Source organism: Berghia stephanieae, chromosome 3 (genome assembly GCF_034508935.2).
Source record: "Berghia stephanieae isolate SIO BIC M18660-M18661 chromosome 3, UCSD_Bste_1.3, whole genome shotgun sequence".
Classification (NCBI taxonomy): Eukaryota; Metazoa; Mollusca; class Gastropoda; order Nudibranchia; family Aeolidiidae; genus Berghia; species Berghia stephanieae.
The window spans coordinates 31457871-31475089 of NC_088362.1; the positions used below are offsets into that span (position 1 = coordinate 31457871).

Consider the following 17219-nt stretch of genomic DNA (forward strand, 5'->3'; position numbering starts at 1 on the left):
TTCATTCATTATTATCATTTTCTTTATTCATTTTTTTATACGGTGGTTTCTCAAGTTCAATGCTCGGTCTGATGAAGAGGATAAAACGATTACTTTACCCAGTCATTATGTATCGGAATTTGTACTGTTCAACTTTAAAAAACAGGAATAGGTAGGCCAGACTCGGTACATGAAACGAAACGTGAAAGAAAGAGAAAAAATAATCGCCATCACTCCTCAATGACTTCTCAAGATTCAAGATAAATCGCCACTTTTGCTTTCTATCTGAAATAAGAATTAGTCATAAAATATGGCGGATTTATTTATGGTAAAGATTTCTAAGGAAGAAATGCCATTTTCACCCAAAACAAATTGGATGCAGAACTGATTCAGTTCGCACATACCCAAAAAACTGCCTCATAAAATCACAAGGATATCTAAATCTAGGAGTCGATTGTTATTGTTAGAAAAGAATTTGTAAAGTAATACATGGATGTCGAATTAGATCACACCAGTTAATTTTAGCTCAAATAGTAGACATTGTAATGCGATAGTTGCTTTTTATTTTATTATTGTCAAAAATGGCTGGTTTTTTTAACGGTTACGATTCAACGTCCGAACTGGAATCCGACGACAGCGGGAACAGCAGATCAACGAGGGTCAATAGCGGTTTATCGGCATCTCCACCATTAATTCAAGGCATGGTCAGAATCGCATCATCTTCACACATAATACCTCCAGACAGTGAGGAAAATGTAGAAGCACAGACGGGAGATCTCTTTCTAAATTATGTATATCAAAGCTACCGTCTAGAATCATCGTCGTCAACATCAACCAATGAATCGTTGCCCACAGAATTGCTCAACTTTAATGATGTGCCTTCAACGTGAGCTTTTATTTTTAAAACATTTCATTTTTAAAAATAATTTGTATTATCCTTTTTCAGCGTCTTTCTAATTTTAAGTCACTCTGTTGATTTGTATACCCAAATTCAAATTACCTTTTTTTGTCATGTTTTTTTTTACTGTGAAAAATAGTATTATTAGTGTGAGTTTTAATTATAATAATACTGTCAATGCAACAGTTGGATTTTGATCTTTTAAAAAAATAGGCATTGTATACGTACACGGTAACAGGGCACCTAGCCTCAGGATTTACGTACACGGTAGCTGGTAGCTCCGGTAACTTGTTTGCCGCTACAATACAAGCAATGGATTGACCTTGCTTTGTTGTGTGTGCACGTGTGTGTTATTTAAAAAAATCAAACAATACAATTTAATCCATTAAAGTAAAGGCGAGATTCAAATTCAAGGTTACCGTGTATAAATGTTACTGTGTACGTAGATCCTGAGGCTAGGTGCCTGGTTAGTAACAAAGATAATGATACCAAAATATCTGCGATATTCCTCTTTATAACGAAGTTGTGCATCTATAATTGATGAACCCCCCTAAAACTTTTAGTGAAAGCGAATGGTCACGGCAATTTCCAGTCATAACTTTCTTATGGGCGAATTGGGTCACAATTTGTTGATTCCCACTGCTGCTGCTTACTAAACTGCCTAAAGTTACCGTGTACGTAGACATTCCGTAAAAAATATCACATAAGTAGTCTTTTGTTCAGCAGCCAGTGGGAGTGATCTACTATATTCTTCATACAGGCTCTTGTCCAACCCGTTCATCATCGATCGCATTATTTGTTGCTGTTCAACGATTGAATATTTCTTGATAAATGTTAACATGCTGCTTTGTTTATGAAAGTTCTAACAATTTGAAACAGTCAAGCTAAATTAAATGATATGTTGTGATGCTGAACGTTGACACATGGCGACCATAGCCTAAACAAAGGCTGGAAATAAAGTTGAGTTGGAGTTTGAGCAGCGGCCAGAGCTATAAATGAAGTCAGCCGGGTTTTTTACTCCTTATATTTTTTTGTGTTTTTAAAAAAAATATATTTCGAAATTTGAACACTAATTTTATGTAGGTCTTTTTGTGACCCAAGGACACTTGGCATACTAATATTGATCACCTCCATTTCCAAGGAAACTCATATTCTACTTTATGGGTGGATTGTACAAGAAATTCATTAAAGCGGGTGGTTGGATGGGAGCATCAACCTTGAATCATATACCTATGATGTTCGCATGGGTGTACGATCCGATAGTGATGTCGTTTCTTCTTCTCTTTACTAGCCTATCCTGCTTCTTTGGTTTGTGATTGTATTTTTGACAGGGTATATTTTTTTTCCTGTAAATCCTCTGCCTGTTTGTTCTTGGTTATTTATAATTTAGCTTATGATATCTTTAGGTTATGATTTTGATTGACATTTGTACTATTTTTGTTAGATTGCTTGTTTTTTTGTTTCAGCGGTCTCTCATATAACCTCAATTGTGTTGGAAGAGACCTAAAGCAACAAACAAACAAAAAAAAAAATTCATTAAAAAAAATTAAAATTAAAATTAAAATTAAAAAATTAAAATTATAAGGTTTTAAAGATCCATCCCTTACCCATATTGTTTTTGCATAATCTTTAAATACTGCTGGCTTTAAACTATAAATAAAACTTTTTCTTTCACAAATGAAATAGCTTTGTTTTATTTCTTTTTATTTTAACAAGTTGGCTGTCATCAAGCTATTGGGAGATGAGTGAAAATATATAATTATAATTGTTAATGCTACTTTTTTTTTCTTGTTTTGATTATTTCTAGGCCAGCGGCTGAAATAGGCAGGCAACTTGCCACGATAGGAGATGACATCACCAGACGATATTCCTTTGAACTAGATGACATGATTTCATCTGTATTCGATGTAGATGCTTATGATGCTTTTGCAAATATAGCACGCAGGTATGAATATGCATAGGCAGACAATGATAATGATAGCAGTTGTAGTAGAGTACCTCCAAATTCATTTTGTCAACCCAGCTTCGGAAGTCTTCCTCCGCCCTAAGAACTGTTTCATAGCTACCTGTAAGTTTAGTTACTGGACAGTGGAGGAAGATGTGATCGCTGGTCTCTGGAACTGCCTGACATTTCCGGCAGACATCACTGTTCCCAAGTTTCCATTTGCACATATTTGATGCAGTTCTGCCATGTGCTGTTAAGTGGCGATTTGAGGAAACCCATTATTTCCTGGCATTGTGGAATGCAATGATAATGATGACCATGCAAACTAAAATTTCAAATTCAAATAATTTTTGAAAGTAGCCAAGCTGTATAGGATTGTGATGTTTGTAACCAACAAACAAATGCCAAATGATTGGTGAACTTTCTTTCAAGAGAAAATAAAAATTGTTTAGGTGCGGGGGGGGGGGGGGGGGGGGGGGGTTAGATATTAATCAAAGATACTCAGCTCTGTAGGTGAAATGCTCTTTAGCAGCCTAGTGCCAGGTTCTAATTTTTAAAACAGCTTTAGAGGAATTTGCAGCAAAGTTTTGGAACCATTTTGTTTTCAGGACTGATTCACTAAATGGCAAGATTTAAACGTGAGGAATATTTTATTGTTATCGATTTTAGGTATATTATAGGGCATAAGCTGTTTCCTTTCGGACAAGCTATCTGTAATGTTTTCAAAAATTTTGGCACAGGCATTGATTCAAGTGTTTTATTAATGATAGTAGTGTAAATTTGTACAAACTCATTACGCACATGGAGTTAGGTGACCCCGAATTTTATCTATATATAATATATCGTCCCTTCCCATAAGCATTAAAATTTGGCACGCTTTGTGGTTTCTCCCGAGAGCGAGTACTGCACATTTCGAGCAGTTTTCTGATTGTTGTTTATTAATTATTCTGTTTAATAGGTTGTCTCCATTTGTAGGACAGTTAATTATTGTGATTGTTATGTATTATTATTATTATTATTATTGTTATTATATTATTATTATTATTATTATTATTAAATATTATTATTATTATTATTATTAATATTATTATTATTATTAATATTATTATTATTATTTATAAGAAATTTTAATTGAATTTTTATAAATCTTCATATGCTTATTGAAACAGGTTTTTACTCTTATCAATATTCGTCATATATAAAGGAACTCTTTCAGTGTACAAGATGAATACGGATTAGCATTTATTTTTTGTTATTTTTTTTTTAGTGCTGCATATTTATATTTTAATACATGATTATTATTTTCCACTCTTGTTTCTTATATTATAGGGTATTCAGAACTGGTATCAGGTGGCATCGCATACTAGTCCTTTTAAATTTTGGCTATCGTCTGGCCATAGCCAAGTTACGACATTCTGCATCAGATTTTTCATCATTTTTGTCTCGCATCATTTCCTTCCTTGTTAAATTCATAGTGTCGGAGAGAATAGCCAGATGGATTGCTCAGCGTGGTGGATGGGTAAGCCTTTTTTAATACTTATTAAATTTATTCATTTATTTTTTTGTCATTTCATTAATTTCAATTACAATAACCTCATTTTTCTTAGCTTGTCATCGAAAAAAATGATTCACTAGAAAACGCATGTATTCAAACCGACTTAAAAGAGTATCTCATTAAAAACATTTTTTTCCAATTCCTGGAATTCAACACCAGTGGGGTTCTAGTCCTATCTTGGATACAATTAGATTCCTCACTTTCCCTCCAGTTTGATTTAGAAATTTAGATTTCTCTCATACACAACTCTTGGTCAATTGGCTGTTACCATGCTGTATTTGTATTGTTCTTTACAAGAATTACCAGGGTGAAATGATTAAGAAATCAATCAGTGTAACTAACCTTTTTTTTTTCCCAATTCCTGGAATTCAACACCAGTGCTGTTCTAGTCTTATCTTGGATACAATTAGATTCCTCACTTTCCCTCCAGTTATTGATTTAGAAATTTAGATTTTTCTCAGACCCAACTCTTTGTCAATTGGCTGTTACCGTGCTGTATTCGTATTGTTCTTTACAAGAATTACCTTGCACATTAAATAAATCCTGATGTTTAGAAATTTGTAAAAAAAAAAATAAAAAAATAACCCCAAGAAAACTAGAGCATTAATTTAGTGCAATATCCGCTAAACATGTACCAAGGGCTTTACAAAAGGTCCTTGGCCAACAGAAACACTTAACATTTAGGATGAGACATGAAGCCTGTTAGGCAATATTATTTTTATCCTACAGAAACAGCGCTGTTAACAACCATATACTCATTTTAGAAAATATCAAAACAAGAAACCAAGGAGCAGGCACCGGTGTAAGATAAAGAACTGAACAAGTGTGTATGAAATGTGCCAGACAAAGCAAGAAAGAAAACTACAAGAAAAAAAAACATGCCATACACACTTGTTCAGGTCTTTACTAATTTTAGACCTGAGTACAGTGAGAGAATCATGCGAGTAAAGAGCCTTTTCCAAGGACTCAACTATGCACTGTTCAGAGCGGGACTCGACCTCTGGACCATCCAGTCTGAAGGCAAATGTCATACCTCATAGCCACACTTTTTTTTTGTAGAGACTGATAAATTTAATCATTTTGGTTTGTTAGAATTATCAAGAAGTTTCAGCGATAATGATAATGCTGTGTCCCAAAGTTTATAAAAACAGATGGTGTTTTCACATCTTTTGAGTTGGCTTTGGATTGGAATGGAAGAGATATAGAAAAGGATTATTTCAAGGAGTTGGATCGGTTTAGGATTGTTGGAAGAAAGCATTATTTAGAAAAGATTGGATAGTTGGAGGGGCTATAATCACTCATGTTTAAATAATTAGATTGTCTTTAAATGGGCCATATTGATATTAAACAAATGGGTTGACAAACTCATGAATGATATGAATGACCAAACACTTTTATGACACTTTTGTCCCGATAAAGTTTTATAAGATGATTATTCCCCCCCCCCGTTCTTGTCCTCTTCATATAATCCATTAGAGAGCAGCTCTTAACATCACACAAGGAACATCTACTCCAGTCTTCATGTTGGTTTCTGCTATGGCTGCCCTGACGATATTGACAGTCATTGCTGCCAGGAAATTCCTTTGACGGATCTTGCCCGTGATTGGTATAGTGTTTTAGTAGACTATATGATTTTAGCCTTGTCAGCATGTAAGTCTTAGTTTATGTGTGATGGCACATGAAAATCAGGTGTAAGACAGAGGGACCATAGATGTTGTAAGCAGGCAAAAAGGGTGATTCTGGTCCAAAACCTCCAAATCAAGTTCGCCTTGTTGCAATAGGACAAGTCCATTGTCACTTGCGTGGCATTCAGAGACATTAAGAGCTGTAGATTTACATTGTAAAGAAAATAATGATGGTCTGCAAAGCCTCTCCACACTAGTAATATGTTTCCCCTGAAAATATTTGCTTTTATGGAATCTAGAAAGAGGCGGTGGCGGTGAAAGTATAAAAGAGAAAAATACTTCTTTACTGTAGTCTGGTTATGTTGACATGTCTAATTGATTGACAACATCAAGTACTTGGCATGACAGATATGCTCACAGTCAGCAAAAACCTTGGTTTGTAGAAATGTTGGAACTTTAGAAATAAATTTATCAAATGAAATAGAATGTGGAGATATTTTTAAATTGTGAAATGAAGAAAAAGCTAAATTGTTATGGATATTTTAAATATGGACAATATTTATCATACTAATAATGAGCTGTGGGGGATAGAAACTCAACTCACCAAATTCTTATGTAAACAGTTCAACCATACGAGTCGGGAAGTCCCGTCTTTTCTCCGACTCTGTCTGCAGCAGATTCTCATAATGTGCTTGTGTTGATGATTTCCCTGGTTTGATGGACAATATTTATCATAGAAATAATAAGCCGAGAATGGAAATTCTACCCACCAAATTCTTCTTTAAACAGTTTTCCCAAATAATGCAGGGAAGATAGATAAATGCCCCATCAGTAGAGTCCCATATTTTCTCTGGTTCTTTCTGAAGCAGATTCTTCAAGATTTGCTGATGATGTCCTTATTTGGATGGACAATATTTATTATAGAAATAATAAGTTGAGAATATAAATTTTACTCACCAAATTCTTCTTTGATCAGTTCCACCATATTAAGCAGCGAGTCCCATCTTTTCTCTGGTTCTCTCTGAAGCAAATTCTCCACAATGTTCTGATGATGCCCTTAGTTGGATGGACAATATTTATCATAGAATTAGTATGCCGAGGATATTCTAATAAAAATTCTTCTTAAATCAGTTCTACCATGTGATGCAGGAAAGATAGATGCCCAAATCTGTAGAGTCTAATCTGGCAGATTCTCCAAAATATGCCAATGGTATCTCTGGTTTGATGGACAATATTTAACATGGAAATATTAAGTTGAGAATATTCTTAAAAAAATTCTTTTATCAAGATTCCTGTTTAAGAAGCTTTTGCATATGAGGCAGGGAAAATAGATAGGGTACCCGAATCAGTAGAATCCCACAATTTCTCTGGCTTTCCGTGAAGCAGATTCTCCAAAACGTGCTGATGATTTTCCTGGTTTGATGGACAATGTTTATCATAGAAATAATGAGCTGAGGATATTCCAATAGAAATTCTTCCCACCAAATTCTTCTTCAAACAGTTTTCCCAAATGATGCAGGGAGGATAAGTACCCAAATCATTAGAGTCCCATCTTTTCTCTGGTTCTTTTTGTAGCAGGTTCTTAAAGATGGGCTGATGCTTTCCCTGGTTTGATTTTTGGAAGGATTCTTCAACAATTGTTTGATCTACTTCTGCACCTATCTGCATACTAAGCAACCCGGCACCCAAGGAATATATATCACATTGAAGAGAGAAAAAAAAAGAAGTAAGCTCCCAAGGAATATATATCACACTGAAATCGACAGTGGCCTCAAAGCAGCATCAAAAGAGGAAATTGGAATTGGAGTACACATTCACTGCTGGTGGAGTGACTTTGAGGATGGCACAGGGTTACGGGTTACATCCCAAATGATTTTCCATTCAATAGAAAATGAAAATGCTTGACATTTTTTAATCAAGCCTACGTTTTGGTCTCTAATAAAACTGACAAATGCATGTCTTCAGATGAACACTCAGAACTCAAATTTTTGACGGACGTCCAGGTTTTCAACCCAGCAAAACTTGTCGTCATGCCATCTAGTGCCTCTGAGCTTCCAGTGTTGATGGAGATTCCAGAAAACGAAGTCAAGCACTACATTCAAAACTTGGGAAACCTAAATGTGTTGCAAACGCTGTAATACCCTTAAAAAGAAACAAAACAATTAGCCAAATACATTTTATTTATTGCGAGCATATTGTCATTGTTCATTAGTGAAAGTGATACTAAGCGCTAGTAACTGTCAGCTGTCAAAAAATAATGATCAGAAATGGGTATAAAGTGTTGAAAAAGAATAAATTGCCAATACTGAACGTTTCTGTCTCAAAACCCTTCTTCAGCCAAGAACAAAAACAAAAATCTGTCTGGATTTTAAGTGATGTATTAAATGTTTTTATTGTTTTTCTTATTTGATAACGAAGGGTTTCAAACTTGAAACATTTTTTTTCAATGATTTCTCGTTACAGCAATGGCAATTAGATATATTTAGAGTATCATATTTGTAAATAAATTCACAATTTCATTGCTTAAGTGGATAGACTATTGCTTGAAACCCGTCATTGTTTTATGTTGAAACTAAGTTGCTAGAAGCTGTGAATTGTAAAAATTAATGAACAGAAATGAGTATAACATCTCCGAAAATGAACAAAAGAGCAAAATTAGCAACATTTTAGTATTTCATTAATTTTCAAAGCTGTTACACTCATTTTTCTTCATTACTTTTGACATATTTAACGTTTCAGTTAGCCAACTTTATTATCCCTCCAGGAACATTTTGGAATAGTTTATTTTGTAATGAATGTAAGATGAAAACTGTTTTATCATATCACTACCATGTACCTAGTGTTTTGACTTTATCTTTATCAGTTGCTACTTACCATCTGAATTTGGTATTTATATCGGAGTGGACCAGATTACTGAAAAATTAATTTCACTCGCAAACGATTTAAGTTTACGGAATTGGAGCCATAAATTGGTTGAGAAATATTTCCCATTTCTCATTGAGGCATTGTTCAATTCAAATTAAGTCTAGTAATTATTTAAACTAAAAAGGTTACTAATTCGTACAATAAGTAAAAGACAAATGCAATTTTTAGGGCACCTAAATTGACATAAATGTATTGAACATCTTGCTCTCACAGGAAAGATAGTAGAAAGTAAAAAGAGTCAAGGTAGACCAAGAAAAACATTTGAATAGTTTGAACAGCTGGATGACAAAGAAAGAGAAGAGTAATATTAGTTTTTGGAGGTTATCTGATCAGAGAGATGAATGGCGCACCATGATCACCGATGTCTGACACAGACTTGGTATTTGAAGAGGAAGAAGAATTATTTAAACCTTAGGTCATTTTTCAGTACCTGGTTCACCCCCCAATGTAACACTGATTGGCCTGGTGGTTTACAATTATGTGCGAGATGTAATAATTGGCTTGCCAACTAGTATGATTTCTCATATTTAATATGCTCGCTTTGAGGTCCCAAAATATGATATGGGAATGTTGACCAAAATATGCTAAATACAAAAAAGTCAATTTCTAACAAAAGTGCGGCTATGTGGTCAAGTGGTATGACACTTGCTTTTAGATCGGAAGGTACTGGGTTCGGGCCTCGCTTGGCGCATAGTTGAATCCTTGGAAAAGGCTATTCACTTACATTCTCTCACCTTACTCAGGTGTAAAATGAGTGCCTGGCCATTAACAGCGTTGTTTCTGTCCGAAACAATTGTAATATCGCCTAACAGGCGTCATGTCTCGTCTCGTCCTACATGTTTAGTGTTGCTGTTGGCCAGGGACCCCTTGTAAAGTGCTTTTGAGCACGTTTAGTGGATATTGCGCTTTATAAAAGCTCAATTTTAAAATTATTTAAAAATAATAAAAGTGGAATAATTGAAGATCATTAAATACCTGCCTTCACCTAGATGAGAATCTTGGGTAGCCAGACAAGATGATTGACATAGGAATTGCAAGATTTTACCACCCTCTACTAGCTTGGTAAAGTCTCCATAAATTCAGCGAATGTTTTAAATTTGAAATTTTGGGTGGTTGCACATACTGAAAATATGATTTTTTTTTTTTCTTTCGGGGGGGGGGGGGGATGGCAATATGAGGAAATTATTATATATATTGGGGAAATTGTTTGATGTTGGTTGGCAAGTCTGTTATATTAATATACGTACATGTTTTACAGGAGTACTTATATATATATATATATATAAACAAATGTATGCCATGAAACCCCATATTTTTCTGTATTCCTCTAATCTGCTAGTAGTTAGCTACAAGTACAAGGCCTGCACTTTTCAACTTGCCAACTTAACTCCACGGCCAGTTCTTATTAAAATCACATATTAAAAAACAGACTTTGGTTGAAAAAGTAACGAATTATTTGAGATTCCATGTTGGACCTCAATTGTTATATATATTTTTTGTGTTTGTTTTTTCCCACTTTTCCTTCCCCTTTTAAAAAAAAAAAAAAAAAAAAAATTTTTATACAGTTTCTTATATATATATATATATATATATATATATATATATATATATATATATATATATATATATATAATATATATATATATATATATATATATACCCTAATTGTTGTTATTATTTGGGGGGGGGGGGGGGGGGGGTGGTTAACTGTTGTTCTGTATTTTTTAAATAAATTTTACATGCTATTCATGTCGCGCTACCACCCCCCTTTTTCCCTCTATCTGTCTCTCCTCTCTATGCATGTGTCTGTCTGCAACTATTTCTTTCTCTCTGCGTATCTAGTGATATGTAATAATAAGAAGTGTATCAGACAATATTGCCATACAATTTGAATATTTTTAGAGACGTCAAAAATAATCTTTTATTATTTTATTATCAACTAATTATAAATATGTCTTTACTTTCTATTGCATTTATTATAATACGTTTATTCCATTTATGTCAAAACTGGCATTTAAGTATATTTTATTTGTCATGGAACTATGTGTTTTTTATGCAGTGATTTGAATGTTAATGCTATATTATATGTATATATATATATATATATTTTTTTTTTTTTTTGGTGATAAAACTCAGCTGACATAGAAAAATATTTTAAAAATATGTTGTCAAATTATATTGTAACCCACCGTGTTAATCCGGTATTAGTGGGTGGGGTTCCTGACCTCCCATAGTGGGCAGGGAAGCACTTACTGTGTCTTCTATCCCCCTATATCTTTTTTTCCAAAACACTTTCTGTCTTTGTCTTGGGATGAGATTAGCCTACTTGGTTTTGTCCTGGCCCTGGCCTGATACTCTGGCTGGGAGGGAAACAGTCAAATGTAAAGTTATAGGTTTGGGAGATATATATTTTTTGTCTTGTAAATCATTTCGCTGTTATGCACTGTATTATATTTGATTTGTAAACATTGAGTGTGTTCCTCTTTGTTGGGACCTGTACTTGTGTCTGGGTGAGACTTTCAGGTGATCTCAAATTAAGTACACTGATGGTGTGCTCTTGGAATCTACATCTGTTCCCTATTTGAACCACTTTTTCCTCAATTTTTTTTTATTTGTACTTCTATAATGTTAACACCATCCAATATCCTTCCTTTTTACTGGCACTGATATGACCTAAATGTGTTGCAAGCGTCGTAAAACCTTTAAAAACAAAAACAAACAAGCTCTGCAATACGGCACGCTAGAGTTGAATGACCTATTATTTAATATATATATATATAGGTTATAATATTAGCATCGGATTTCGGCATCCTCAGATTCTTCCCAGCATGGTTTTTGGCCTCTCCAGAGAGAGAGTGATAGAATCCTGCGAGAACTGAATTTATTTTAAATCAGATTTTATGGGTTAAGTTTTCATTTCAATTGTAAGCATCGTCATATTCACCCTGACATACATAATACCATTTTGAGACGATGGGTCACAAATAATTGAGGTTGATTAATCTTATGATGATTGTAATATATTCATTGCATTTATTGGCATTTCATGATCAAGATTTTTTTCTTCTTTTATTATTGTTACACTTCTTCTTCTTCTTCTTCTTCTTCTTCTTCTTCTTCTTCTTCTTCTTTTTATTATTATTATTATCATTATTATTATTATTATTATTATATTATTATTATTATTATTATTATTATTATTATTATTATTATTATTTAAAAAACTATTTCATATTTGTAAAATATGTAAATTTCTGTCCTCTCGTCTTAAAAAAAAAATTCATTCGATTCTATTAAATTCAAGTGAAAACTCTCATTTATGTTGCCTATTTGGAGCTTTGGGGGTGCTGTTAGCTCAGTTGGGAGAGCACTCGATTCACAAGCAAAGGGATCGAGATCAATCCTGGGTGCAGTCGAGATTTTTTTTTCTGACCCCCCCCCCCCCCCCCCCCTGTCCACCCAGCAGTGATTGGGTAGCTGGGTCCATTAGATCTGGCGGAAGGTCTTTGCGATAGACTTGCATTCGATCCAACTGGTAGCAAGCAATTACTATTGTTTGTTTCACGCTATAGAAACAGGGATAAATTCCGGCTTCATGGACTTAATGGCTCTAAACTTTGAACTTTGAAAAGGAATTTGAAATTCCAGTTTCTAAAATTTGCTCTATTTACACATAATTTGTTTATTTATTATTTTTTTGGAGATAGATCTAATACAAGGTAAGAGAGAGAAAAAACTATTGTTTTAACATGACAAAATCTATTACAAGATGGAAAAGGAACTATTGTTTTAACACGCTAGCCTTAATTAAATGTTTATTTATATGATCATGTTATTGAAATACATTTTGAAAAAAGAATATATATTGAGATTTTTACAATACAATATATCTGTCAATCTCGGCAGCTAGAAGCAGCTTAACCAGTTCTGTCCCTTGAATATAATCTAAAGGAACGACCTATTTCTGGGATCTTGTAATATATATATATATATATATATATATTATATATATATATATATATATATATATATATATATATATATATATATATATATATATATATAAATATGATGTGTGCAGCAATTGTAACTCTTATGACAGTGTGATGACTTTAGGTTTAGGCTCTTGTCTGTGGCTGAAAATGCTAGCAAAAAGGTAAAAGTGAATTGATAATTTGAAAAAAAGTAATTATAATGATAAAATTGAGTTCTAATATCTTCGAAAAAGTCGGTGTTGAATAATATACATATTTATTTACTTATTTGAATAATTATTGTTGATTTGTTTTGTTTCAAATCTATTTCATGATTCATTTTCAAATTATTTATGTAGTTATTTTTTATAATTTATTAATTTTTTTATTTATTTAGTATATTCATTTATTCATGTTTACCTTTATGCTAGCATTTCCAGGCTTTTGACAGCTTTATGTTGCCTTCACCTTATTTCTTCAAAGTAATTGTATTATCCAACTTTCTTCAACTGAATAAAGAAATTCAAACATGTTCATAGAAAGGGGGGAAGTGGTATACCTGCACCTTTTAACCTCATTAAATATAAGAATGTCATTACAATTACAGCTCCTCCTCCATTTGCTGCAGGTTTGTTTAAATTTTTTTTTCTTTCTCCGTCCCATCATGGATAAGCACATTAAAATCATAATATTCCTTGCCGGTAAGGGAATTTATATGTAATCTGTTACGAGAAAAACATTTGGAGAAGAATGATTTCGAGTCCCCTTTATTTTTTAAACTTTCATTCCAATGTATTCTTTCAAAACCCTTGTGATACTACTAAATCTTTATCATTATTATTATAATTTACTTTCATTTGTGCCTTTGTCTACCAATTTATATCCGAGCAATCTATATATTCATTATTTCACCTATTGTTCTCTACCCACCCCACACAACCTAAATTTGTTGAGGAATTCTATTTAATTGGCGTGTAAAACATCTTGTTTGATTTATACAAAAAATAATGTAATGCAAAAGAACTCACCAAAAGATTTCAGAAGATTACACATATTCAGGGATGCCCGAGGTGGAAAACCAGCTTTTTGAAATCTTTCTGCTGACCATGGTCGGTATTGATGTGTTAATGTTTAAAGATCTGGGTAGGGTCTTTGACTTCCCATTGTAGGCAGGGGGTCATGCTGTGTCTTCTATCTCCTATATCTGCTTTCTGAGTTGCTTTCTGTCTTTGTCTTAGAAAGCGATTACTTGATTTTCTCCTGGCCTTGGCTGAGAGGGAAACAGTCAAATGCATTGTGTTGGTTTTCAGAGATAATATTTTTCTACCTTGTAAATCATCTCTGTTATGTATTGTTATATTTGTTGTTTTAAATCTATAATGTAAGCATTTGAGTGTGTTCCTCTTAATTGTAATCTTGTGTTTGTGTCTGGATGAGACTTACACGTGATATGAAACTAAGTACACTGATAGAGTGCTCTTCGAATCTACATCTGTTCCCTATGAACCAATATTTTGACTATTCCATTTTCTTCTTTTTACTGGCACAGATATAACCTTAATGTGTTGCAAGCGCCGAAAGACCCTAAAAAACAAACAAAGAAAATTTTTAAAGATGAAAGTATTGAGTGTTTAAAGGTAACACGGAAGGGAACCTATGTGGATTTGAATCCTTTTATGGTGAAGCTGGGTGGGGTTCCTGACCTCCCATAGTGGCAGGGGGGTACATACTGACCTCTATCCCCTTATATCTGTTTTCCAACATGCTTTCTGTCTTTGTCTTGGTATGAGATTACTTGGTTTTGTCCTGTCCCTGGCCGGAGTCCTAGCTGTGAGAGAAACAGTCAAATGCATAGTTTTTGTTTTGGGAGATGATATTTTTTTAACTTGTAAATCATCCCTCTGTTATGTATTATAATATTTGTTATTTTGAACGTATAATGTAAGCATTTGAGTGTGTTCCTCTTTGTTGGATTTTGTGCTTGTGTCCTGATGAGACTTATAGGCGATCTCAAACTAGGTACATTGGTGGTCTGCTCTTGGAATCTTCATCTGATCCCTATTTGTTCCCAGTTCCCCTATGTCTTACTTTTTCTTGGGTGCTTTAATTGTAATTCTAGAACTTTTTACTTATCCCATTTTCTTCCTTTTTACTGGCGCTAATATAACCTAAATGTGTTGCAAGCGCCGTAAAACCCTTAAAGACAAAAACAAACCTCCCATAGTGGGCAGGGAGGCACTTACTGTCTTTTCTATCCCCTATATCTAATACCTGTTTTCCAACATTCTTTCTATCTTTGTCTTGGGATATTACTTGGTTTTGTCCTGGCCCTGGCTGGGAGGGAAACAGTCAAATGTATAGTTAGTTTTGGGAGATGATATTTTTTTTCCTTGTAAATTATCTCTCTGTTATGCACTATATTATTTTTTCTTTTACATATGTATGATTTGTAAACAATTGAGTGTATTCCTCTTGGCGAGGACCTGTGCTTGTGTCTGGATGAGATGAGACTTTTAGGTGATCTCATAGAGGTACACTCTTGGAATCTACATCTGTTTCCTATTTGAACCAATTTCCCTTTGTCTTACCTTTTCTTGAGTGCTTTAATTGTAATTCTAGAACTTTATACTATTCCCCTTTCTTCCTTTTTAATGGCGTTGATATGACCTAAATGTGTTGCGAGCGTGTAAAACCATTTAAAAAACCAAACCCAACAAAAATCAACACATACGGTGATAGCATTTGATGAAGGGAGGCTTTTGCATGAAATATATTCATAAGATGGTCTTTACGAGAAAAGTTTTCAGGTTGTTGTGATTTTAGCAAAGGGCATCCCTGCAATATGTAATTGGTTTGTTATCTATATATATATTTTTATACAACAAGGAGGAGATACGAATTACATAATCACAGGCATCTAATTTATAATTGGTTTTTTTTTCTCTCTTTTACAACGAATTTCAGTAAGGCGTAGGAAAACAACCACTTGTTGGGAATTGTGTATATATTATATTATAAAAATATAGTTATGAACGTATTTTAGAAGTTGTTGCTTGTTTATGTGTTACTGCTATTGATCTTTGCTTAACTCGTGATTGGATGTTGTTTGTAATGACTTGAATGGGAATTGTGTATATTATATTATAAAAATATTGTTATAAAAGTATTTATTTTAGAAGTTGATTGTTTATGTGTTACTGTTATAGATCTTTGCTTAACTCGTGATTGAATGTTGTTTGTAATGACTTGAATGGGAATTGTGTATATTATATTATAAGAATATTGTTGTAAAAATATTTATTTTAGCAGTTTGTGATTGTTTCTGTGTTACTGCTGTAGATCTTTGCTTAACTCGTGATTGGCTGTTATTTGTAATGACTTGAATTTGAATGTTGATCGTGTCTTTTTTTTTTTTCTTCTTCCTTTTGACTCATATGACTAATCGTCTCAATATGGTGTTATGTCGAGTGGATTAAAAAATAAGTAAATAAATAAATATACAAAACTTTAATGATCTGAGGGGGTCCCGATAGCTCAGTTGGTAGGGCACTCGCTTCGCTCGCAAAGGGACCGAGATTGATCCCGGGTGCAGTCAAGATTTTTTTTCCAGCACCCCCCACCCCTCCCCACCTGTCCACCCAGCAGTAAATGGGTAGCTGGATCTGTTAGATCTGGCAGAAAGTACTTTGCGATAGACTAGTGTCCTATTCAAAGGGTAGCAAGCAATTGCTATTGTCCGTTATAGAAACCAGGATAAACTTTGGCTCCATGAACTACTCCTTACTTTAATGATCTTGATGTATAAAATTTCAAACAAATCAATTTTATTTAGGAGAGTGAGTTTATTGGGGTTTTTTAATAAATTCTATTTATAATTTTTTTTTTGTCTCTACAACTTGTAAATATTTACAATAATATAATAATAATAATATTTATAATGAATGTATATAGCGCCTAGTTCCAATTAAGAATTACTCACTGGCTCTTTACATCAACATTGCATGTATCATACACAAATATAGAACTGACATGTTAAAAATCAAATAAATACGATGATAAAGTAATATATTAATATAAAATACATACTAAGAGTCCAAATTATATGCCCTACAGAAAAACTCAGTTTTTTTACCGTTTTCTAAAAATAAGTGGATTTTCACTATTTTTCTTTTCAATACCGATATATAATACATTCCACAAACGACATAAGTTATTACACTACCGACACGATGACGATGTGGTTTTGAAAAAAAAAAAGCAGAGAGGCACCTAGGAGTAAAAACTCCATTTTTTTGAGTGGTGATGTTTCATCTCTGAA

At 33.5% G+C, this 17219-nt stretch overlaps 1 protein-coding gene across 1 annotated transcript; it reads left to right on the forward strand.

The window, feature by feature from the left end:
- Window positions 1-143: 143 nt before the first annotated feature.
- On the forward strand, window positions 144-9875 carry LOC144967532 (bcl-2 homologous antagonist/killer-like). Its single transcript, XM_078904917.1, has 4 exons — window positions 144-865; window positions 2685-2822; window positions 4152-4341; window positions 5854-9875. The coding sequence occupies exons 1-4, from the start codon at window positions 561-563 to the stop codon at window positions 5962-5964; spliced, it is 744 nt and encodes a 247-aa protein (XP_078761043.1). The 5' UTR covers window positions 144-560; the 3' UTR covers window positions 5965-9875.
- The last annotated feature ends 7344 nt before the right edge of the window (window positions 9876-17219 follow it).

Excerpts from the sequence above, each read along its gene's own strand:
- LOC144967532 (XM_078904917.1), top strand. The coding sequence starts at position 561 with ATGGCTGGTTTTTTTAACGGTTACGATTCAACGTCCGAACTGGAATCC. Across the intron at positions 2,823-4,151 it reads TTTGCAAATATAGCACGCAG|GGTATTCAGAACTGGTATCA; the intron begins GTATGAATATGC and ends CTTATATTATAG. Across the intron at positions 4,342-5,853 it reads TTGCTCAGCGTGGTGGATGG|AGAGCAGCTCTTAACATCAC; the intron begins GTAAGCCTTTTT and ends ATAATCCATTAG.